The sequence below is a fragment of the Trachurus trachurus genome (assembly GCF_905171665.1).
Source record: "Trachurus trachurus genome assembly, chromosome: 16".
Lineage (NCBI taxonomy): Eukaryota > Metazoa > Chordata > Actinopteri > Carangiformes > Carangidae > Trachurus > Trachurus trachurus.
This window is the reverse complement of record NC_139902.1, coordinates 14048952-14074680: the sequence shown is the minus strand read 5'-3', so window position 1 is coordinate 14074680 and position 25729 is coordinate 14048952. Positions and strand designations below refer to the sequence as shown.

General features: G+C 45.1%; 1 protein-coding gene across 3 annotated transcripts in view; it reads right to left on the bottom strand.

Annotated features, from left to right (window-relative positions):
* Nucleotides 1-19865, bottom strand: part of ddr1 (discoidin domain receptor tyrosine kinase 1) — a 37926-nt gene extending 18061 nt beyond the window's left edge. For all 3 annotated transcript variants that reach the window (XM_083990096.1, XM_083990097.1, XM_083990098.1), the window contains exons 1-5: nucleotides 19462-19865; nucleotides 6834-6991; nucleotides 3787-3889; nucleotides 1197-1272; nucleotides 591-743 (exon numbers count right to left, since the gene is read on the bottom strand). In XM_083990096.1, coding sequence (XP_083846222.1) covers nucleotides 591-743; nucleotides 1197-1272; nucleotides 3787-3889; nucleotides 6834-6933 — 432 coding nt within the window. In that variant the 5' untranslated portion in view covers nucleotides 6934-6991; nucleotides 19462-19865. The remainder of the gene's footprint in view (nucleotides 1-590; nucleotides 744-1196; nucleotides 1273-3786; nucleotides 3890-6833; nucleotides 6992-19461) is intronic.
* Between the last annotated feature and the right edge of the window lie 5864 nt (nucleotides 19866-25729).

The window sequence follows — 25729 nt, the reverse complement described above, 5'->3', positions numbered from 1 at the left end:
CCTGAAGGCTTTGACTTTTTATTCAGAGTGTGTCTTCAAAATCTGTTAATCTAAGAAGAGTACAAATGAACTGACTGAACTTATTCTTTAATACTCAAAGGTGTGCAGACTGAAGGATTTTTCAGAGCGAGAGCTTCAGGAGCAGCTTTCATTCAAAGATTTACATGTGCCTGTGTGTGATATCTGAATATTCCCCTATGGCATGTCAGCGTGGGTGAACATACAGTACAGAGCTGTAGCACAAGAGCAGGTGCTTTTACCTTCAAAAGGTTAAGGTTTTTCATTGCTTGGTGTTGAGAAATCAGGCAGTGAAGGCTGCGTCTGTTGCCTGACATAAACTGCTTCACTGCTAAATAAATAATAAATCAAATGTAGATGAATAATAAGGTTGCTTTTTTACTCAGCAGACTCGGGATAATTAGCCGGTTCCTATCTGCAATGGAGTCTTGTGTTTTCCTTAGGTTAATTTCCTCCAGGCTCATTGAATGAGATGTAAACAATCTCTTTCTTTAATTTGTGTGCACATATGTGAAGAGGCGGCAAGCTCCAGCTGTGTTATAAAGAACTGAACAGAAAATAATCTTGCTTACTTCCTGGCTCCAGCGGTCCTTCCAGGTGATCCATTTCACTCCGTCTCGAGAGTAGCGGAGACGATAACTGCGAGCAAACTCCTGGCCGTGCCCGTCAGCGTGACGACCCTGGGTACCAACCAGAGCCAGAAAGTGGAGTTTGTGCAGGTCGACCTGTTGGCAAGAAAAAATACATGATCAAAACACAGGGAAACTGCTGGCCCCGTTCTGTCACAAAACACTTTTCACACAAATTAAACAAACAAGGTGGCTGGATTGAACCAACAAGGTTTAAGCTGAAACAGAATTAAATCCAATTTTGGAAACTAAATAGAAACTAAACTAATAACCAACCAACTAAACATGCTTAACTATAAATTTCAAGATAGAGAGCTTTAAATTGAATCTTTCTTCATTTCAAACTTTGGTGCGACAGAATTTAAACTATGATTTAATGTGGTTTAAAAATTAAACCTTTTCAGTACAATCCTGCCGGCATCCAATTGATGATGATGATGACTGATAGTTATGACGCACCAGTTGTGGTTGTAGGTACACAATTAACCACAACTGGACCGAGCGCTCATTATAACAACAGATCAGAGCAGAGTAAACCAGGTATCTGACCTGAAGATATTCAGATCCACTGGGGAAAACGGCTCCTGCAGGACACCACGCTCCATCCCCCTCTCCAGTGCTCAGCCTGAGAGAAACAAACAGATTAGGGGGGGGGAGGGAGGGTGTTGGTTCATAATGTTCGATAACAAATCGAGAAAAACTAACAAAGACATTTTTTGAATAACAACCCAACTGAGAAAGCTCACAAAATCCCAGTCCCACACCCAAACAAACAACACACCCACAACAACACCGACTGACAACATCAAAACCCCCAGTGCTGGCAGCATGCAGAGGTACGAGTGAGAATTCAATACAAACAGCCCGACTCCTCTACCACCGTACATATTGGATTCCACGGCAGCCGAACATTCACATAAATGAGGCAATGTTGTCTGAAACAGAGAAATGCAGAGATACAGAAACCTGGCTACGGCTAAAGACACGCCGCAGGTAATAGAAAGAGAGGGGGAGAAAGGGAGGGAGGGAGAGAGAGCGAGGGTCTACAGACAGATGGGAAATCGGGATACGACCACACACATGCACTACTAAAACATTTTCACTCAGTGTGACCTTCTTCAATCCAGTCTGAGAAGAAAAGTACATACTACCACCACATATTGGCCACATGAAGACCACAAACTTGGCCGTGTGTGGATGCGTATGCGTGTGTATATGTGTGTGTGCGTGTGTGTATATGTGTGTGTGTGTTTAGTGCAGACGCCAGGCCACAACCCTGCTCTGACCGCTGTGGGGCTTCTCTCATAACCGAAAGCCGCTGCTTGGGCCGCCAAAACAAATCATCCTATCAACTCCCGTCACGCTGACAGTGGAGCTAATATTTCAATCCATCCTGCTCTCCCCACTTGATGGGTGAGATCATGGAGCCGGAAACCCACGAGATGATATCAACACATCAGAGCTCGGCAGAGTGTCCTATGATGGAGGGAGGTGGCGGGAGGAGAGGACGAGGAGGGACGGAGGAAGGAGGAATGTGACTGGGCAGAGTTCGACCCGGCGTGTAGCGGCCAGTGGGATCAACATTACAGCACACTGCTCTGCCAAGTACTGTACCTCTCTTTCCTCCTGTTTGTCCCAGTCTGCCTTTCGCTTCCTAACTTAAATACCAGCCCACAATCTCATTCCTCTCTCTTCCTCCTTTCTCAGTTCCCTCCATCTTTGCACCACTCCCTCACACCAACGTGATGATGTATCGCTGCCCACTGAGCAAGAACAGCCATGAAAAAAAAAAGATAATACCTACCAGATCTCCATCCCTCAATCTCTCCCTTAACATAACACCCTCCCTCAAACCTTGTTTTCAAATTAATTCCTCTCCAACTGTCAGCACACCACAGCAGTGATCCACCTCTCACTTGTTTTCTTTTTTTTTTTCACTGCTTTCTCTGTTTTCTCTCTCTCAGCGTCTCCCCGGTGTATCTTAAAACGAGCTAGGGCTAATAATCATTTCCACATGGATAGACACTCGGCCAAGAGACCCTGCCAAGCAGACCAATGGAGACAAATGAACACACAGACACACACACACACGTGATCCTCTAAGGCCTGCGCACATGGCTGTTGCATGTTCTACTTCTCGTGACTCTGACCTCGCTGCCAGACAGACAAGGTGGTAATATAATTACCCAGTGGGTTTTAGAAAGACACACACTATCATCTTCTATCATAATCTAATAGACGTCTGACAAATTACTCGAGCGTGGTGCCAACATGCTGAAAAAAAAAGGCATGCAGACAAACACATCAGTCCATGACATGCGGAGCAGCACAAAAATATCTCATAAAAGTGCTGCTACTTGACTGAATCACTTGTGCTGCAGTAAAGTACAACATCCGCTCTTTTAAAGGTCACTCTGACTTAGAGTTACTAAGTTACTAGTCAACGTGACATCATGGTCCTCGCTGCTTTAATGACAACACAGATAATACAGCTTGATTAACTGGTCCAATTTACACCTTATTCATTAAATGAACGGCGGAACAAATCCCAGATGCAGATGTTATAGAGTTCAGGGACCAGGTAATTAAATATGCCCTATCAAGCCACAACCAATCATCCCATTCAGCACGGCAGCTCAACGTGGTGATTATGTTTTCTTTGTACGCCGGTTTGAAAAGAGCAAGGCAAACCAAATTGAAAGGGGTATACCACTGCTTGTGTATATTTTAACCCATTTACAACCTATAATATACACTTTGCATTGAAGCTAATCATTGTGCTGTTTTAGAGATTGGAAAAATGTCATTACATGGTCATGTGTGCAGCCTGCACTGAATTATCTCACAACAACAAACCAATGACCACCTGGAAAATGTATGTTACAGGAAAAATGGCTCCTGAAATCTATCTCTCTATCTTTAAAGCATCCAAAAATGGTACAATGCTATATGTTCAATACATGTGTAGCCGAGCGTTCTGGGTTCGCCTATATTGTATTGATATAGGAAAACAACACAGAACAGTCTGTTACACATGTATAGATGTATCATCTTTATCATGGCAAAAGTGTAAACGTCAAGCAATACAAAAACACAAGTGATCCTTCCATCACACACACACACACACACACTTTCCTACCGTCCATGTTTGGCCTCGGTGGAGTCTGACCAGGCACTGGAGGCAGTGATGTCAGAGTCTGGGATGGTGCCATCCTCCATCCCCAGGGCGTAACGACACTGAGCTGTTGGGGCAGGATGGGGGGAAGGAGAGAGGGGGACAGAGGCCGAATAAAGACATGAGTAACACTCATTTTCATGGAGCACATGCCCAGGAGAAATTTAATATTTCCATTAGAGTGTCAGCAGCCATCATTGGTCACGGAGCATAATGTTGTTATGTCATCCCTGTGAAAACTTCCGGACTTCATGCTTCATAACCCATGTAGACAATGAGAAGAGGGAGGAAAATACCAAAAACCCTACAATAATTTGTTCCACTTTGCCGAAATTTGGGGCAGAATCTCTGAGGATTTGTTTGTCGTGTGAAACTAAATAGCAGTGTTTTGCATCATTTATTCCAGAAATTCCCCTCGGTCCTCTCAAAACTGACAGTATCAAAGACTGTCATTAATTCTTAATTGGCATGCTTCTTCTATAAAGTGGTCCTATGAGACACCAGTTACACCAGTCCAGATTCTTTGGTCCATTTGTCTCCATCCCACACAAAGCCACCTCCTCTCGTCTCCAGCCACCCTGCACACCCCCTGTTTCCAGTTACCAACGCTTGGGGATTTGCAGGAAGAGAACAAAGGAGCGAAAGAAACGAAGGGCGAACTCAAGAACACAGACAGGTCTCGAATATCTGTGCTGACTGCGCTCCAGCGGCAGCATTATCAAATGATCCAGATAGCATGGTCCCAGGCAGGGATTACCCAACAACCCAGCTATCCACTCCGAAAGTCAGGAGGAGGAGGAGGAGGAGGTGGAGGTGGTGGTGGAGCAGGAGGTGAGAGGCTGAGGGAGGGGTTGGGTAGTGATAAAGTGGAAAGGGGTACTGACAGTGATATGGACGGGAAGCTGAGGGTGACAGAAAGAGGCGGGGGCGGGGGGTCGGCGTCTGACTCAGTTTCTGTCGTTGAGTCAGCGCACAGGAATGTTGGGCTGGATGACAAACCCTAAAAACCCCGACGGGTGCAGCAGACACACACACACACACACACTCATACACCCTCAGTTCACACATGCACACACACACACATACACAATTCATCCATACCCTACAGGCAGGTGCCAATTTCATTACACCATCATCATCAACACACACTGCCAGTCAACACCCTGCCACCTGCAATCTTTGCAAGCTCTGTCTCTGGCTCCCTCTCCTCTCCGGTGTCCTCTGCTTTCACCTCCTGTTTTTGTCATTTTTCATGAAACTTTAGCCCACGTATTAAAACATTTCTGCTCACACTGTCAAACTCCATTCGCCTCTTTTTTACGAGACAAAATGTGTAGGTGTCTGTGTTTGTCAGTGGGTTGTGCTAAAGTCTGTCCATCTATCTCCATCGATTTCACTACAAATCCCAGTTTCACTTTTTTGTTGACACGCACAGGCCATAAATCAGCAGATCATTCAGCAGACAATTACTCCAACAATTTCTTTAAGGGCTCCGCCTCCAACCAACAACCAAGTCTATAATTTCATTATGATCTGGCAGTTATTTTTTCTAATTAAGCACTTGATGGTAAAACAAAATTAAAAAATAATAATTAAAAAAAAACACAAATCACAAATTCCTTGAACCCAAGATGGCATCTTCAGATCACTTTTGTCCAACCAAAAGGCACAAAAGCCTAAAATATTACATGTATAATCACTCTAGACAAAGGAACGTAGCAAATCCTTAATTTAAAAAGGTTTCCAGGCATTTTCTCTTAAACAAAGAGTCTATGGACATACTAGTTGCTCTTTGAGGCTGAAAAGCAGCACTTTGAGCTAAATGCTAAATGCTAATTTACAGCATTGTAGCAAGCTCACGATAACAACGCTAACATGCTGATATTTAGTTGGGGTAACAGTTGTGTATTAGCCCCCAGGAATTTGGTAATTAGCACCACACACAAAGCACAGCTGGGCCTCATGATAATGCTGTTATTGTCACAGATATTTGGTCACAATTGGATTAAAGGAAATGTTGAGCTGGTGTTGACACTTAATAAAACATTAAGGGATCAGCAGAGTTATTACAATTCCTCTCAGCTCGCCACATTTCCCAACTTTCCATTCAATACTTATTGAGATATTTCAGTCTGGACCAACAAACCGACACTAGGGCACCATGCAGATGCCACAACAGCATAATAATTGCCAACACATTTTCATTTTGTCATTTTAGCTATTGTTCCACTCAGTCATTTAAGTCATTTGTTGAGCGAAAACACAAAGCATTCACTGGTTCCTGACAGTTTCTCAAATGTGAGGATTTTCTCTTCTCGGCTCAGTTTTATAACATCAAAAATTGACAGTATTTTGGTTTTGGACTGTTTAATGGATTAAAAAGCATTTCAAGATGTTACCTTGGGCTTTCAGGAATCATTGATGGACTGCAGAATCAGCCTATAATTAAAACAACAGTCACAACAACATCCTCCTTCTCCCTCACAGTCTGGCTGCTGCAGGCAGAGGGTTGACAGTCTTCTTCTGGTCATACCTGGTTGGCTCGCATTAACTAACCCCTCATGCGTTCCCCTTCCCCGGCATTTGACTGACACTTTCATGAGCTGCCTGTGCATTAGCAATCTTGACGAGCCAGGGGGAGGAGAGGGGAGGAGAGGGGAGGGCGGCTGAGGCCTGCCCAGCTATCTCGTTCTCCTATTACACACGACCGGCTGGCAGACAGGGAGCGGACACAGGATAGCCTGTTGATAGCGGACGGAGAATGAGCCTTACTGATCTGAGAATGTGAGGGGAATGTCGGAGCAATGGGACAGAAGATTGCTGGGTCCGCGAACGGGAGGAAGCGGGGAAGAGGTTTGAAAATGCAATCATGTCTGAGTTTGGGGCTGTAAAAAACAACAACTACAGTATGAAATGTGACAGGTTTTTTGGGAGCAAAACAACAACGACGGGGGGAAAAAATTACAATTTATCCATCACAATTTCGATGTTCACTCGATATGACATCCTACCTGGGTTAAAGTGCCACTCATGTTCCTCTGAAGACGACACCAGTGCCACCAGGACAGTGAGCAGAGTGACAGGAAATAGCCGCAGGGAAGGCAAGGCCATGACAGCAGCAACGCACCTGGTTACCTGTCCGGAGACACGCCGACGACCACAGGCATACCTGTCACAGAAACAGAGATATACAAGTCTGGTTAGGATTCTTGCCTGTGGACTATGAAAACACAAAGTTTGTCATTGTCAGGTATACAAATACATCAAACATTTACTCATGCAGCTCTGGCCTCTGCCTGCTATGCAAACACATTCAACATCTCCATCAATATCTCAACTCTCCTCAAGCCAATCCTCTTAGTCCAAGGCACGTAGCACGTCTCAGTCGTTTGTTTCTCAGCGTCTTGCATGCCCAGCTCAGGCTGGACCCCAGAGGAGGGAGCACAAAGCCACATAACAAAGGCCACGTTCACGAGCTAATTTGTTTTTGTCTCTGGCAGCCGAATGCCGTGATACACTAATACTTCGCTGCCTTTAGCAGGGGTACAAACAGCTTGGTAATTGAAGATGGTATAATTAGCCGGCCCCATTTACTCCCAGATAATTTTATTCCGTCTGTATTTGAAATACCAATCATTTCTCCAAATTACTGATTTCAAACCTAGTTTCCCTTAATAGGACGAAGCATATTTGGAGCACCCAGTTGGAGATGCTTGTTTGGAATAAATAACAAACAGATGAAGCGTTGAGATTGGAGAAATCAAAACCAATGAGTGCCAGAGAGGAGAAGGACAGATGTCGAAAGTATTTTGAGGTAATGGGGACGCAAACATTGGTCTGTGCTGCTGAAGCGCAAAATAAACAACTTTTGACTCGACACCACATCGCAGATGTTTTGTATGAGTTCTTGAGTGGCTTGAGATCCTTGAAAGATTAAAGCTTCTCAAAATACCTCCACTTAGTTGTGAGTTTGTTCTGTACACCAAGCTAAAACATAGTGCAGTTTAATGCAACAGCCCTGCAGTAAATCCTATTGTGTGGCTGAAATGATATACAGACCGTTGTTTCACCCACATAAATAAAGAAGGGGTGGAAAAAATGAGTAAATGAGTAAAAAAGAGTACGCTTCCAAATTGACCATACAAATGAATCAGCACCTCAACATCACAGCCTTAATGAGCCTAGAATTTAATGCAAGTCTGTTATTGACCTCATTAGTTTTAGTCCGTACATAATAAACTGGCAAGTCTGCAGTATTTATTAGCTTTCTTCCTAGAAATCTTTTGTGCTTTTTGTCTGACAACACCAGTTTAATATTACCAAATGAACATATAAATCATATGGAAAAGAAACATGCATATTTCACAGCACTGTCCCACGTGCATGTTTTACTTCTGAACACGTCTGAGGAAGACTTCCAGTGGTGGAGCAAGACGAAGGAAAGAAACCTCCTGATAAGTGGAAGTCTGAAGTGGGAGTGACAGCTGGGAGAGACGGAGGGGCCAGGCTGTCTTCCCTGTAGACCCTCTGTGTTTCAGATTCATCTCTGCCTAGACTGCGACAGGCCGACAGCTGACACACAGCTGTAGTGACAGGAGATTTGGAGGATGGGGAGGGGCGGGGCGGGGGAGGTCGACCAGGGAGGCAGAGAGGGTGAATGTATGGAAACAGAGTGAATATTAGAGGTAGCTCAGGCACAACATGGCGGAGACGCTGGAACGAGAGCAGCGATGACACGGGTACATGTGGTGTAGAGAGGGTGACTTATGGCCTCACAGTGTGTGTACGCATGGGTACATGGGCTGCAAATGTGGGCACAGAGGAGATCTTAGAAACAGCCAGCCAGTGCAGCTGTCCTGAATGAGAGACACAACGCAACCGATCCATGGTGCATGTGTTTCCAGGAGGGGAGAGAAACAGAGAGAGAGAGAAGCTGCAGGAAAAAAACACACAAGTCGTTCAAGTCTGTGTGTGTGTGTGTGAACATACAGTATGCCAGATGACAAAATGGTGAAATATGGGGCTTACTGGACTGAGCTGTGCAAAAATCGGAGCTGCGAATCTGATGACTGGGGGCCACAATTCCAAGGCAATCGCCATAACAACCACCACGATGTCAACAAACATTATGCTCGACAGTGTTTCATCGCCATTTGTCAATGAGGGAGGGAGGGGAGGGGGGGAATAAACTTTAATCTACCACACTGCAGAAAGACACTACAAACACCAATGAAACAAAAACCAGACAAATGTTTCGGCGAGCAGGATCGAACCCTAACCCGCCGCCATCTGAGAACATTGTTGTAGGAAAAGTCAAGTGTTGTTGAACAGCTGTGGTTAGTGCTCATAGAGAGGGAGAAGGACCCGCTGTGTTCTGGAGGAGGCAGCGCACTGTGGAGCTCAATCCACTCTCTCACATTTTGTCTCAGCTAATCCACGAGCAGGACTAATGAATACTCATGAGCAGCTGCCGTTTCTGTCCCACACAACTAAACACGACTGACAAGAGCGAGAGCGAGAGAGAGAGAGAGAGGCAGAGTCGAGGGCAGAGAGACACACAGAGAACTTTTTTAGTTAGCAGTGATTGCATCATTAAAGTTAGCCTGCCAGAGTCTCTATAATTAGATTGCTTCAGTTAAAAAAGAAAATGGCAACCCTGCCTTGGCGCTGGTTAGCGTCATTTCTAGAGAGGCCCTCGTGTTGGAACCAAACGTTAGCATACGTTGTTCTTTCCAGTTGTGTAATAAAGCCGGTCCAAATGTCAGCACAGTGACCTAAGGCAAAGCTCAGGTGGTTTTCAGTTTTTATCACAGTTACTGAAAAGTGTGTATGTTTTACATCACTGCTGCCCATTTCCCAATGCATATCCTTACTTTTAGGCTTTTTTGGGTCGGTTTTCCTCCTTTCCAGACAGACATTAGTTTCAATGTGTCAGAGTGGTATTAAAATCAGCTCACAGAAGCTTGGGACTTAACAGAGGCAATCAATCACAGTCAATATGGAGTCCATTTTTCCCAGCTGTCACAGTTGCATTATCAACATCTGAGACTTAACAGAGCTGCTGCGCAGCATCCTCAGCAAATTCACATTTTTGCATGTGGCAGTGTTTGCTCATTATCTCAGTTTTACCTTTACAATACAAACCATCTGAATGCGGCAGCTCTCAGCAGCCAATTTACAAATGAACTGTTGTTGAATGAGAGTTGTTGAGGGAGAAAACAGCCCCTTCTCTCATCTTCTTGATATCTTCTATCATGTTTTCTCTGGTGGATAGTTGTCATGAGTGTTTTAAGTAGCTGCAATTTCATATTCCCACTGTACCACAGGACCATATGGAAAACAACTGCTGATTAAAAGAAAATTGATTCACATTTCATTCGAGTTTACAACCAAGTCAGCAACAAAAGCTTACATCACATGCTAACTTGCTCCCAGTGATCTGATGCTAACATTAAGTTGAGACTGCCCTGACGATGGCGTGAGATGAAAAGCAGATAAGAAGAGCAGATAGTCAATGTTATGCTGAAGGCAACATGTTTGTAACACGTTTCATGGAAATCCATTAAATAGCTGTGGTGATGTTTCTCTCAGAACAATAATTTTCGCAGGAAGGTCGGAATAAACTTTTGTGACAACTCATCCTGTAGTTCTGGAGAAATTTCAGTCTACCTCATGACTCACATAGCTACAAACAGCCTTTAGTCTTATTTGGTTTATAATACATGTTAAAACCTCATCTAAAAATTGTAATTTTGGGGGAAAGACAGAAATAATGTGATCACATGATTTACAACATACTGAGCTTTGATGCTTTCACATTGTTCTTGTTCCCCACACAGACCTCGTGTGAAGTCTCCAATCACGGCCGGATAGAGTAACACACTGCCCCACTTAGATGTGACTAATCGCCACTGGGGAGTCGGGAGCAGTGAGCTCTTTGTTTTTGGATTTCCATTAGTGTGTGAGGAAGTTGTCGAGGTCATACGCACCGCTAGCCTATGCGTCCTGGAGAGAAGGAAGTGTGAATTAGTCTCCAATCTTTGCCACACTTTGAAACGGTGAGAAACAAGGTCCTCGGATGGCTTTCCTACAAACAAGCTCCTTTCAGTGTGACTCAGAGATGGTGTGAGTGAAGTGATGATCCCTGTGGGGCAACGGTTTCCTTATTTTTACTGAAGACCCACTCCAAGGGCAGGCAGAGGTTTCCTGCTTGCACAAATCTGTTGAGAGGGTGCCTTTCATTCTCGTCTTGAACGAATTTCCTTCAGCTTTCTTTGGTTAAATATTAATACATCACTCTCTGTGTAATACTTTCCCCATGCTAAACAAGGTAACACGACACCACAACAAGAACTCCCCTTAAGATTGCGGGGATGTTCGAGACAGGCTGGAGACGTTTGCTCTTTAAATTGAAATTATAGACCAATCCTAATAATACCTACAGTAACAGTGGGTGAAGTTTGGCAATGTGCTCCTCTGTTGGCTACAGTCTTTATCAGTCACAGACTGGTCATCAAATTGTACCGGCGTGTATCACAATATTCCTCTATATGAGGAAGTGCTGGTCAGAGCTGTGGAATCTGACTTTGCTGAATTTTACCGCAGGTTGAGGAAGCAGGAGGGAAGGATGGATGAGTCACTTAAACAAGGTAATGAGAGCTGACGGAGGAGACAGCAAGTGGCAGAGTCAGAAAAACAAATTAAACGGCAGCAACAGGAAAAAAAGGAGAAAGTGCAGCATATCGGACCGACGGATGACTTCAAGAGGTGGTGAGTCATGATAAAGAAAGCTCGGTAAGGGGATTGTAAAACAGAAACATGTTTCCAGGAATACTTTGCTTGCTCTTAACATCTATTAACATCTATTGAGTCATTATGACAGCTCAGCTTCCACAAAAAAATACCCAATTCAAAACGCAAGTTCCTGGCGGTACAGTCACATCAGAGCAGTGTCATAAAGCAGTGCTGTGCAAAACAAAATAACACATATAATTTATGAGCTATAAGACCAGAGATAGTTCAGCAGAGAGAGCACAGCCGGAAAACTGGGGGAAAACGGATGTAAGCTGGGTTCATTAGCATGCAGCTATACAAACTGAAATCAATCATAACTAAAAGAGTGAAACTTCCATCTTCTTTCCTTTCGCCGTCTACTTTATACTTGGAAGCAGGTTCACTGGTCCCCTCAGTCCGCACCAGTAGCAGCAGTGCTCAGCATATCTGCATGGCGGACAGAGACAAATGGTGACTGATTACTACAGGTTGGTCTGGCAAGTGAAGAATGCCCTCATCAACAGCAGCCTCACAGGCCTGTTGCTAAGTGTAGGGACAAAAGATTAGCCTACACTTTAACCCAGACACACTTTCTTTTGCTTCCTTACTTTTTTTTTGGTGTAATGGACTGGTGGGTTGGTTGGGAAACATTATATCAAATTTCAGAGATTTTAAGTTTCATGGTAGAAGCTCGATTTGTGCTGGGCTGGTGGTAAAATTACAGCCTAAAACTCACATCTGAACCAAACGAAATCGGACATAAAATATGTATAATACACAGGCACACAGTGCGCAGAACCAAACCAAAAGTTACTTTTAAAATCACTTATTTAAGAGTCAGGTGGAGGTGAGCAGTTTTCTGTGCCTCTGGCCATGCTGGTGATACTGTACTGTATACTGTATGTTTGTTCAATGGCTCCTGGTTGAGTTTAGACTCGGCCAGCACAAAATATCAGCTGATATTAGTCTATGCTATGGTCTGGCCAATTATGACAAGAAATGGATTACATGCAAAAGAGATTTTCTGTGAGAAAAGTGTATTTGTGTGGTATAAAAATGAATATCAGTCCTTTTATCATCATCAGATTCTTTAAAACTTTCAAAATGCGATGTTTCTAATACCCACAAAAATCCAGCGATGGTCAGGCTCCATCCTCATTAACAGCTTTCAACAGACTGAATGCTACAAATGATACATAATAATAAATGCATACATCTCAGCCTCTCCTTCACAGACTGGGTCTAGTTGTCTATAATTGGTTTCCTGGAGAATACAGTTTACCCTGATCCTCTGCTGCAGCCTGCACCACCATTTCTCTGTCCTCGGAGAGCAACGTTGTTTTCCTGATAATGTGAATGTGTGACAGCTGATTTGTCTAACCTTTGTTCCAATTAAAAGCTTGTCAATTACAAAACAACAAAAGAAAAGAACAAGGTGACATCTGCAGGTTTGTCCTCCGTCAATCATCGCAAGAATTAGTGAGCTGCAAATTAAAAAGTTACAACCAGGTATACCCAGACTTTGTGCCTGTAGCTACCAGCCGGCAGTGCAAATACAACATTTAGTCTGGACTGTTTTTTAATTATGGCTGCGTCGTTATGCTACAACACTATGGCATCTGCAGAAGCAATAAAAAGGAAATAATCCTGGAGAGACACATCACAACAACAACAAACGACCCAGAAGGAGGTGGGCTGCCTTTTGTATATGCATGACAACTAAGAGCTGAGTAGAAATAAAACAAAAGACTGTCTGTGAGAGCTGAAATATGACGACAAACTGAGAGCACAACACAAAAACACCACAATGTGAAGGCCTTGTTGGCACCTCTGTCAATCAACATGATCTAAACAGAGTCGGCTGCCACGTGAACCAACTTAATCCTCTCTCTGTGCACGCAAAGGAAAAACACTAGAACAGTGTGTGCGTTATAATTTACTCTGGGAAACTGGTTTTGACTCACAGCAACTGGATCACCTTTTGGTTCTTAGGGCTTGAAGCTTCATGCATGTCCACACACGTCCTGAGACTATGTTCTACTTTTTCTTCCCCCCTTTTTTTCCCTCTGCATATAATTCAACAGGAATGAGAGGGGTGTCATTTCACTTTCTAGTGAAACAAGTTCTAAGAGACCTCACTCTCCTGTGCTAAAAAAGGCAAGTTATCTGCTTCGCCGCTGCAGTGGGTGAAGATTAAACCCGGAGTGTGACCTTAGTTGAAGCGTGGGTGCAAAAATCATAATGAGAATCTAGTGGGCATGTGGTAACATTAGCATGTTAATATGACAGCACAGCAGCAGAGTGCACGATGTGGATCTCTGGTTGTGGTTTGACACCAAGGGCTGTTTTAGGGCTGCAGTGCCATGGCAGCCAATTCCCCGAATTCAATTTGTACAGTCTCACTGCCACCTGTCAGAGAACAAGTGAGAGGCAGAGGAGAGGATGAGGTGAAAGGAGAAAGGAGAGGCATGTGACAGCACAGTGCTACTCTCACAATGGGCAGAGAGAAAACGACCACAGACTGAGACACAGACGGGCGGACGGACAGAAGAACGCCATAGTGGAGGAAAATTCCCTCGAGTATTTGAACAGAGACTCCAAATGACAGAGCAAGCGTGGGACAAAGGCAACTCTTTGCCCCGCAGGAGGGTGAGAATTATTCATCCAGTGAGCAGCTATTGAAACAGAGAGAGAGAGAGAGAGAGAGAGAGGGGGGGACACAGTGAAGGAGGGATGGCCTGGAGAGAAACAGAACACAGCAGAGAGAAAAACCAGAGAGATCAGGTCAAACGGGAAGGAGTTCAGTGAGACTCAGCATTTTGAGTCAAAGTGAGAAAAAAAGTCTGGCCTAACACCACCTTCCAACAGATGTCTTTTCCTCATTCCTAATGAACGACAGCTGAGCACAGAGAAAATCTTTTCATATGTCTTTGAGCCTCTGCACCAGGCATAAAATACAAAACAACAACAACAAAAAAAACACCCGCAGCAACAACCAAAAAACAAGAAGCAAATTACCATTCAAAATGTGTGGCACCTGACTAATAATAAAGTCTGGTATTTGCTGAAACCCCACTCACACATATATACAAATAAACACACACATTCGTCACAGTTAAAAGCCTGGGGCACGGGCTGATACCTCTATCACATTTACAGTCCTCCTCCTCCCTCTCAGCAGAAAAAACGCCCCCTGAAAAGAGCTAAATTACACATCACACAACTGTTTCCTGATGCTAATGTGCCCCTCTAAACCCCTCTGAGTGAACGGCAGACAGGTCCGCCCCGCTCGGCGTGGATTTTGTTACAACTCAAATTCATCATACGAGGAGGAGACATAATGAAGAAGGAGGTAACCTTTGATGTGCGACGCGGCCTTCTTCCATGTTCCAAGGTTTCAAAAAGCACTTACTTGGCCAGGAGCTATTAGTAATTATTAGTGAGCCACAAGAGGCACGGTGTGTGCTGGCAGCTTGGCTGAAAACACCACCACAGTGTGAGGACTTGAACGGAGATGAAAAAAAAAACTGAAAAGAAAGAGACGAAAGGGGGAACAGAGCGCACACTGGCTTTTAGGTTTGTGAGTTTCCATCTTTCATCTGGGTTGTCTTTCTTTCTCCAGAAGCGATAACTTCGACTGCCAGATGCTGGAGAGACATGTGAAGGAACATGACATGATTTGTGGTTGGTTTTAAGCCCACAGGCTTCAGCATTAGCACTGAAGCATTGTCTTTATCTAATGAGATCATTACCTAAACTCGACATTATGAGATCTAAAAAAGGAGGGATTTTAAAGATTGTATAGTAAAGTCTATTTACTGGTCCTCAGGAGCACAAGTGCATGTGTGGAAAAAGTTGTGTTAAGTCTTTTGTGGCTCCAGAGGGAGCTGCACAAAGTCTGATAAACCGCCTCGAGTGATGTCACTGGAGGCGATGGTGGTTAAAGACTGCATGTCTGAAAGTGAAAAACATGGAGCCACAAAGAAGTGAGCTAACCAACCTGCACGCTCGTCACCTGTGCTCGAGGCAAACCGGCTCCAGGCTGCACTCTGCCACTGCTTAGGACGACATGCAGAATCTTCGACTAAACTGTTGGCGGACCAAGTTGCATTGTGGGTAACGTGGCTGCCGGGTTTTGACAAGTTAAGGCAAGAAAGACAAAATCGCTTTTTGAAAACCATTGAAGTCTGACAGTGTTATATTATAAGAGCACAATAAATTAGAAGAGCTGTTTTCTAATTAAAGTATTTCAGTATTTTCTGGGTTATTAAACATTCATCATTGTTGAGAAAATTGTTGTATTAACACTGGCAATCTTTTTTTTTTTTTTTTGCTGTAAAAAACAACTTTGCCTCATTCTGATTGGTGATGACTAAAATCATATTCGTATTTGCACTTCAAAAATAGCCTGCCTTTAAATTTGGGGTTATATGCAGATACAGTTATTTCAGTTCCTCAGGTAAAAATTAAGCATGAAACCAAGGTCTGACTGAGATACTTTGATAAGAGACTGTGGGAAATTCTTTGAAGCAGTGAGAGCATCACTCCTGCTTGCTTATATCTACACAACAACACTGGTATCTGAGCAGGGCAACCAGTAGTGGGATGAGCAAACAGATAAATGAGGTTGTGCTCGCAGTCAGAGGAACGATAGGAGATGGGAGGCTGAGGATGAGATGGATGAGCCGAGGAAGGAGGGAGCAGAATAAATGGAACATCTAGTGCTGCTTCAAAGGGAATGTGAAGATAGAAGATGAAGAAGCAGAATCTGTGCACCATGTTAGATGCAGAGAGAGAGAGACAGATTGCCAGAATGATCAATTAGTGGATCAAAAGGTACGCTGGATGTCAGGGTGGGGGGGGGTTGGGGCGAGTGGAGGGGGGCGGGCACGGCTGATCTGAAGGAAGGTGGGACTTTGGAGATTCATCGAGAGGAAATCAAACAGAGATTCAAGAACTTGCTGACAACCAAAGCACAAGAAAACACTGGATACCGCTTTGAAGTGTCACCGCCCATTACACGATGAATTTGTTTCTCCGACAGTCACGTCAGGCCCGCTCTGCACATGACCACACATTCGGCAAATGCAATTGAAAAGTCCAGCTGTCTAGACTTGAGGGGGAAATTGGTTTAGGAAAACAGGGGTGGACATCGGAGTCCTGCCTTCAATTGGTTTCATTTCCGATTAGAAGGCGAGCCGTAGTGAAGGGAGGCGAGTAGCTGTGCCGTGTCTTTGGACTTAAATGAATTCTTCCAGTGGCCTTGAGGTTCCTGCACAGTCTGTTGGGAGCCAATTATGACCACACACACAATTTTAGAGGAGTTGCTTCCCAACACGATCGCTGCGAGAGAAGTCACATGAAAGACATTTCGTTTGGACTGAAACCCCCCCACCGCTCTCATCATTGTGCTCTTTTATGTGGTTAACTATAGCCACATTGCTATTAAGACCAGGCAACTGTGCAAAACATGCAGGTCAACCATTGTGTGGGAATTGCCTTTGGGTTTTTTGGATTTATACCCACCTGCTTAAAGTCTTTTCAGAACGGTCAACAACCAGAAACACAAGGACAAAGTCAAGAAAAGCACAAAAAAACAATGGGTCGGATAAGGGACAACAGACCGAGGTCAATGATCAACCAGCCTGTGCAAACCAGCAATTCTCACTGTGGACAACAAATCCTACTGCTGTGTGTGTGTGTGTCTGTGTGTCTGTGTGTCTGTGTGTAAGCTTGCACACAGGCAGGCATCTGTGTGTTTCCAGTCCCAACACAGCAGCAATGCTACAAAACCTCACTTTGTTTGTATTTTATTTTGTGTATTAAAAAAAGCAGCTTTCCAATAGTTTCACTGCTGATTCTTAAAATCTCTTAAGACGGAGAAAAAAAAAGAGCAGGCATTTCTCTGACACCATCAGACAAATTACTTTGCTCTATGCACATTTCCCAACAAATCATATTATGCAATTAGCGTCATTTTCTCCTAAAACCTGTCATGATAAAGACAGATCACAAAAAAAATGCTCCTAATGTGTGTGTGTGTGTGTGCATTCACAATTATACTCACATAACTGGTCTATCCAACCATTTCATATATTCTGCGTCTCCTCTGCTGGACTATACAGCTGATAAAAAGCAGCTATGCAAGGCCAATGGCTCTCGAGGGATGATCTGGGAGAATCAGCCAGATGCCCATTAGACGGGGATCCAGCAGACCAGTGTTTGCTGCGAGGGGCTGTATACCACTCACTCACTGCTCCTCCTCCCTTTATGCCTTTTCTACAAAAAGCTAAAGAGGGAGGGATGGCGAGAAGAGAAATGTGCCTTTTATTGCCTCCCTATATCTTTTGGCAAATAGCACATTGAGCCACACCAAGCTTCCACAACCTCCTCCCCTCAACCTCGAACAGAGCTACACCTCCTGTGGACTCTGTTAGAGTCCCCTAACGCCTCGCCCAGCAGCGCACAAACTACCCACACACACGTACCATTTTCATAGGATGTGAAAGGTGGCTGGCCGCTGCACTGCACACCCACTGAAGCCCATTGTTACCTCCTACATCAGGCCACCTCCGCCTCCCTGTGAGCACAGGAGCACGCACAAATACACCGGGAACAAGCAGGTGACAGGAACACCTGCAATCACACACCCACGATGCCACCTTTCTCCTTCTGTCTATTTTACACCACGAACAGTGCAGGGAGCTGAAATATGCTGTTTTTGAGCATAACTTTCCTGCTCTTGGAAAAAAAGATGAGGATCCATTTATCATACCACACGATTGAGACGCTCTCAACACCAGCTCTTTCTCCTGGCTCACGAAAACAAAACATCGACAACCTGTTCAAAGTCCAAACCCTCTGGCGAGTTCATCCCCAGAGAGTGAAGTGTTCCCGTCTCTGGTTGCCAAGCTGCTCTTTGCTCGTTTTCAGGCGTTTTGGTTCTGGTGACTCACTCGGCCCCAAAAACCATCACCATCATCATCATCATCCACATGTTAAGGCCAGAGGTGAGTGAAACTGGAGCTGATGGTCTCTCACTGGAGGTCACCTGTGGTGCTGGGAGGTCTCAGGGTTAATGACGGCCCCCACCTGGATGTGTGGAGGTCATCTCAAACATTACACATTTTACTGAGCCATTCATCAGGGCTGGGGCAGGCTGTAAAAGCTGGGACATGCCGGGAAGAATTACTTTTGTTTAACTTGTGGAGTTCTTTGAATGAGGTGCGATGTAAAGCTGCTGAAGTGAAACATTATGACTGGTGACAACTTCACCTAAACCCATGTCACAGTTGAGGGTTACAGTTTCCATGAGCCTTGGTGAGGGTTTTAAAATGATGAAGGGTGGGATGGAAGAAATAAAAGTACATTAGGAACATTAAGTGAATGTAAACATTGTGAAAGCAATAGTCATAGTCTGGGGCTGTGAATGGTGTTTTCTTCTGCTGCCAAGGACAGCGAGATGTTGAGCAGCACAATTTGCAATAAGACTCGACTGGTGATGATGTACTCTGTCGGGATATTTCAGCTACGTGAACGCCGCAGCGTGTCTGCCCCACACTGAACGTGCAGAGCCCCCGGGGCGCGACGTTATACATACACACCGTGTGCGCTTCCCCAAACAGCCCCGTGGCCAGCGTCCAGGCTGGGGGCTGCCGTGCCAGCCTCACACCGAGACTCACAGACGCCAAACCACAGAGTGAGAGGCAGACAGATAGCCTACGCACGCACGTACACGCACACACACACACACAGACAGCTGGAAATATCCGCTGCAATATTATTATTACAGTGGCTTATTATGGAGTAGAAAGTGCGCGGGGGAAGGAAACGCGCGGAGGGTTTAAGGAGTTTGTCAGGACTTACCTAAAAAGACACGCAGAGGAGCTCTTTGACAGCAGTCCAGACTTTCACGTGAAGTCTGTGTGAAGGAGGAGAAGCTGTATTTCTTTGACTTTTGTCTCTTTTTTGCCACTATAAACAACACGGGTCCACTGAATAATCCAAGCCCCGAGCCCCGGAGCAGTGAGCTGCTGCTGCTGCTGCTGCTGCTGCGCTCCGCGGACGACTTCTGTCCAAAGTCAGACAACAACCAAACACTCCGCACTTGCTGGTCGATATAGTAACACCCGCAGCCAGATTTTCAGCTCACACTCTTGGGATGGATAGTTTTTTTTTCTCTTTCAAAAACTTATCGACAATAAGAGAGATATATATTTTTTTAAACCAGCCGTCCGGGGTCCCTGCGCTTCGTCGGCCCCTTCACTGAATCCAAACCCTGGCTTGTGTTGCTCTAACCTCAGTCCAGGATCTGCAGTCCCGGCCAGCAGGCGCCACCAGGTGCTCATTTGCATAACTGCACCGGCTGTGTCCAATCACAGCGCCGAGCAAGGTGTCTGATTGAATATCCCAACAGGGTCGACATCCAATCAGAGAGTCCTGTGGGCGGGACCTGTGACCTTAACAACACTGTAGAGTGAAATCCAATGTGAAGTTGGGGGGAGAGGAGGAGGGTGGGAGGTCTTTGTTACAGCAACACTGAGATTTGGAGAATATGACATATGATACAGCAGCAGGCAGAGAGGTAGTTTCACCTCCTTAACCCTTTGCATGTAACACATTGTTTCAAACTACATTCCTTCATAATATAAACTTGTAAACTTCTTGAATTATCTGTCCCACTTCTCAGCACCTGGATAAGGCCATTTAATGTAGAGCCACAGCACCCTGCCTTGGTATTTACCCCTAGAGGAAACTTTATTACAGAGCAGCAGCGGTGTAACTGTATACCATTACTGGCCCTGGGCTGTAATGACTCGGGTTGAAAGGTTTCGCAGTAAAGCAGGAGAGCTGTTGATACGGGGCCCGTGAGGAAAAGCAGCAGCAGCGAGGTGGGAATTCATGTTTTAAAAGAGCCACATGTGCCTGTGTTTGTGCTGGGAGTTATATCAAAAAGTCAAACAATGAAGTGACTGAAACAAACAGGCTGAGCAGCACTGACTGTATGTGTTGGTTCTTGTCTGCGTGACTGAGAGAGAGGAGGGAAACTTTAGCTGGAGCTCATTCACCAGCCGGGGACAATAAAGGTCATTTAACAAACTCTGAGCTCCACCTTGGGTAAACAGGGAAGAGGACACTGACACACTCGGCTGCCTGAGGTTCACTCTGTGTGTGTGTGTGTGTGTGTGTGTGTGTGTGTGTGTGTGTGTGTGTGTGTGTGTGTGTGTGTGTGTGTGTGTGTGTGTGTGTGTGTGCAAGCGTGTATGCGCATATCATTTGATGAATCCAGGAGATCAAATGTGTTTGATTTTCTGAATTTACTTTTGCTCTTGAGCTGTTTCTCTCTGTTTCACCACCGTTCAGGCCAACTTCACCCCAATTCACCCACTCCCACCCCTCCATCCTCACCCCCCACTCTCCAAAAGTCTTTGTGTTTATACAGACTTTAGCTGGACTTTCATCAGGCCTGGCCTCCTTTCCTCTGCATATCATTAACACTCTCTCTCACCACTTTTCAATTCAGACCTAACTAAAATCAAAACACTCTCTCTCTCTCTGTTTAATAGCTATCTTTCCTTCCTGAGTCCTCTACACAAAACATAACCTTGTGCTTTTTGAGTTTTCTTGCTGTATAGCCCCAGTGCTATCATGGTTTATAGATCTATTCTGCCTCTCTGGACTCTTGTTACTTTCCCCCCCTCAGAACTTGATTTTTTATTAAAGCAGTTCAAATAAAAGATATTGACGAAGGTATGTTCAAGTTGTGGATGTTGTCCCCCTGGATGTCTAACACTTGTATCAATTGTGTACACCAATAAAATGTTAACTGATTCTCAGAAATGATGCTGCTGACGAGCACACTAATTCTCAGCCCTTGTTCTCTCGCTCCCCGGAGCCTTTCCCTTCTCTTTTCAGCCCTTTCTGTTGTGCACATAGTCCAGCTGGCTCTGGTTTGTTCGTTGTCTGGGCAACTGCAAATCCCCTGGCATGAAATTATGACCTTTTTCAGCATTATTTCCTCTCTTCCCTATATACCTCTTCTCTCGTATTCTTTTTGTGTCTCACTCCCCCACGACCTGCTTCTTTTATATTTCCTTCTCCATTTTTACAAAATACGATGAGTTCCTCTATAGACTTTGGTTTGTCGTCACCCCCCTCCCCTCTCTCCCTCTCTCTCTCTCTCTCTCTCTCTCTCTCTCTCTCTCTCTCTCTCTCTCTCTCTCTCTCTCTCTCTCTCTCTCTTCTCATTCTCGCTTTGAGTGAAAACCAGTGGAGCTTAAAAAGCAGGTCTGATCCTGTGAGGAATTCACCCAGTGAGAGACAGACAGAGAAAGAAAGAAAGTTGTACTGCACTTATGAGTCAGCAAGGACAAGCAAGCACTTGGTGCAATAGGTAAGGAAAGATAAATAGAGGGGGAAAGAATGAGTTGCCTGGAACATCAATGATCTGTCAAGGCAAAGAAAGGAGGTTTTCAACAGGAGAAAAGTATGTTAAAAGTTAAAAGAAAAGTTAAAGAATAGCTTTACTTTTTTAAAAAAGGTTATTGCATTCAGCAGAAAATTACCATTTTCATCGAGAGCCTCTTTTTCAGGAGGGATGACAGATGATCTATTGCCTGTCACTGTGAATACACAGCTTGAATTTATCACCTCTCAGACATCACTTTAGTCAAAAAGCACAAACATCTGAATTAAAAATGGAAGTGTTCGACTCAAAGGCATTTCCTGCGACAACATACACACTCGTACACACAGGCGCAGGCAGCCTGTCCACCCCCTGTCATGCTCTGACAGCTGTGCAGGGCTGCGGGATTCAGACAACACAGATCAGTTGCAGAATGCAAAGCTTGCAGTATGTTGGGAACTGGCGTAAAACCACATACCAAGCATTCTGCCCTTTGAAACATCTCTGCCAGTGTCTTTTTCACTGGGAATATCGAAAACCAATAAATGTCTCAGATTTTCTATGGTGAATGGAAATCCCCCGAGTGCCCCACAGCTCCATTTACCACAAAACACTCTCTTTCTTCACACGCATGTGTGACTTCAAGTCCATGTTTGGTGTAAACATACATGTCTGCATGTGAGAAAGAGTGCACATGTGTGTCTGTGTAAATGTACAACTCCACATGCTCCCCTAATGTGTGTTTACGGTGACTTGTCCGTGCTCTGTCAATATCAGTGTCACAGGCCCGAGGCAGGCTGTATTTGATTGGCCCGTGGAGAGGATCTGGGAGCGGTGGAGGTGTCAGGGGTCGCTGGGTCGGTGTCTGCTCCAGGGGGAGGTTCCTAGGTGGGTGGGTTGGTGGTTTGGGGAGGGGGAAGAGGGGTCACGGTGTACATCCCTGCCCTGAAGCTCTCCTTTTAGGTGTTCAGTGAGGAAAAAATGGCGTGTCAGCTCCTCTCACTTTCCACGGGAATGTTGCAGTTACTCTTAGTTTGCAGGTCATATAACCCAAAGTATTGAACCAATTAAAATGGCATTGATTATGGGCTGCTCGGGTGGTCAAGTTGTTAGAGCGCATCCCATATGGGCATTGTCTGCTCCAGAGCAGTCGATGGCCGGATTAGATTCAAATTGAGTAATTCCCCCAGTCTCTCTCCTGCCTCTCTTTGCTGTCCTATCCAATAAAGGCAAAAACACTCCACAAAAATAACTTTAAGTTATAATCAGAGTGGCACTAAAAACCCAAACCTTGAAGGCCTACCTGAGACAAAAAAAGGCAGAGAATTGGGATACAATGTTCAATCCATCACATAGATATGGGGATGTTATGATGGTTATGATGGTTTCGTCATCTGAGCACCATGAATAACTAAGACGGAATCAGTTGTTGTGTTGTAGTTGTTGTCTCCAGAGCCATGACCCTGGCTGAGATCGGGTAAATCACGCACTTAATTTAAACTCATCATTGAGACTTTGTGTTATCCTTATTATGTCACATAAGTAGGCCTACCCACTGCTTAAAATCCATCCTCCTGTGTTTGAATTTTGTGATATAATGATCCTGTAAGGTGAAATCTCTTTCAAGCATTACACTCTCATTTGGAAACCAAAACATTTCTCACCCGTAGCGGAAAGATTGATTATTGCGGCCTCACATCGTACAGCTTCTCTCAAAGCCACGCCAGTATCTGCTACTAGATAAATCCTATCCTGCCTCGAGTGCCCTCGTGATCACGCAGCTGGATGTGTGTGAAGTATACGATGAGCTCAGTGTTGTCAGGGGAATGTGGGGAGAGAGGGGTGAGGCGAGTGGGACGGAGGGAGGGAGGGAGGCTGAGGCCGTGGGTGAGGGTGAGGTGGGATTGTCCGGTGTTGGTGGGGATGAGCGTTCCACATGACCCCTCACACAGTCAGGAGTCCCTGGAGACCCCTGTCAGCTGTAGCAGCAGCGCACTTGTGCCTCCTCTTCCTCCTGGCTGAAGGAGGAGGGAGGAGGGGAGAGGGAGATTCAGACTCTTTGGGTGTCGGGTTTCTTTCCCCCCTCAGAAATCCCCTGCTATTCATCTGTACACACACACACACACACACACACACACACACACACACACACACACACACACACACACACACACACACACACACACACACATACAAAAAAATCTTAACAGTGTGTTGGACTACTGCCTCTGCTATGGCATTTGGGAGGCTCCTCTACAACTGTCACCCTCTGTTCAAACTGTCACTCCAGCAGCTCTAGGATTTTACTTCCCTTTCCCTCACCCCCTCCCTCTCTCCCTTCTTCCCTCCCTCCCTCCGTCCTCCCCTCACCTGTCCGAGCCAGCCGCTGAATGAATGGCCTCCCTTTCTTTTCCTCCAACTCTCTTCCCTGCTAACAATAGCGCTTTGAGCATGATCCGCCCTACTGTCTTTACCAATTACATGTTTAGCCTTTCCACACCCCTGATGTTTGGGCTTAAACAATAGTTAGACTTGGCTGAAGTTTTGTCTCATACAGCCATGTCATGTTCCCAGGGTGTGTGTGTGTGTGTGTGTGTGCGTGCGTGTGTGTGTGTGTGTGTGTGTGTGTGTGTGTGTGTGTGTGTGTGTGTGTGTGTGTGTGTGTGTGTGTGTGTGTGTGTGTGTGTGTGTGTGTGTGTGTGTGTGTGTTTGTAAAGATATATAATTATAGCTATGCCTTAATTATCTTAATTAATATTCAAATTGGCCAAGACCCAAGGGAGAAACAAAATTGAGCTACTTTACTGGACTAATTTTGAATGCCTCACTCAACGACTTTATTGCTATGGTAACGTAAAGTCTGATCCCCTCCCCATCTCCGCTCCTGGATCTCTCAAAGTCTCCCTCCCACCTTTAAAACTTTCAGTAAGGCTGTTGCTGGCTCCATCCAGTGAGAGTGAATGTTGTGGCGGACTGGACGGTGCTGGGGAGAGGGTGGGTGGGTGGGTGGGTGAGTAAGGGTGAGGGGGAGTGTGTGTGTGTGTGTGGAGGGGAGGGGAGGGGAGGGGAGGGGAGGGGAGGGGAGGGGGTGGTGGGCTCAGAGGGGTGCAAATGAGTGCCATTGCAATGCAGTGAGAGGTGGCGCTAAAAATACCTATTGACACATGGGCCCCAACTCACAAACAGGGTCAGACACAAACACACAAGCCAGTGACCAACGAGCTCTCATTCATGCACCATCAGGCAGACACACACACACACACACACACACACACACACACACACACACACACACACACACACACACACACACACACACACACACACACACACACACACAGAGTAAAATTCACACACATACACACAATGCTGCATTATATCAATTAAATTACATAAATCCACTACTATTTACAGTATGTCTGAACTATAACATACTAAATCCCTCTGAGTTTGTGTTGGCAGTGCTTTGTGTTTTGGAGAGCTCTGTGTCAAACAGAGAGCAGACACTTTCCACACTCAAGCACAAGTCCTCTGAGCAAACAAACCCAGCTGCCATATTGTGACCCTCTGCAGGAGGAATATGGGAAAGCTGCTCTGTACACATTGTGATGAATGCTTGTTGTGGCAAATATTGTTTCTCTGCGTTTACCCCACGCTGACATACTGCTGGGATAGTTTGCCAAGTGTTGATCACCTGAAGTAAAGTGATGCTAACAGACTGATTTTTTT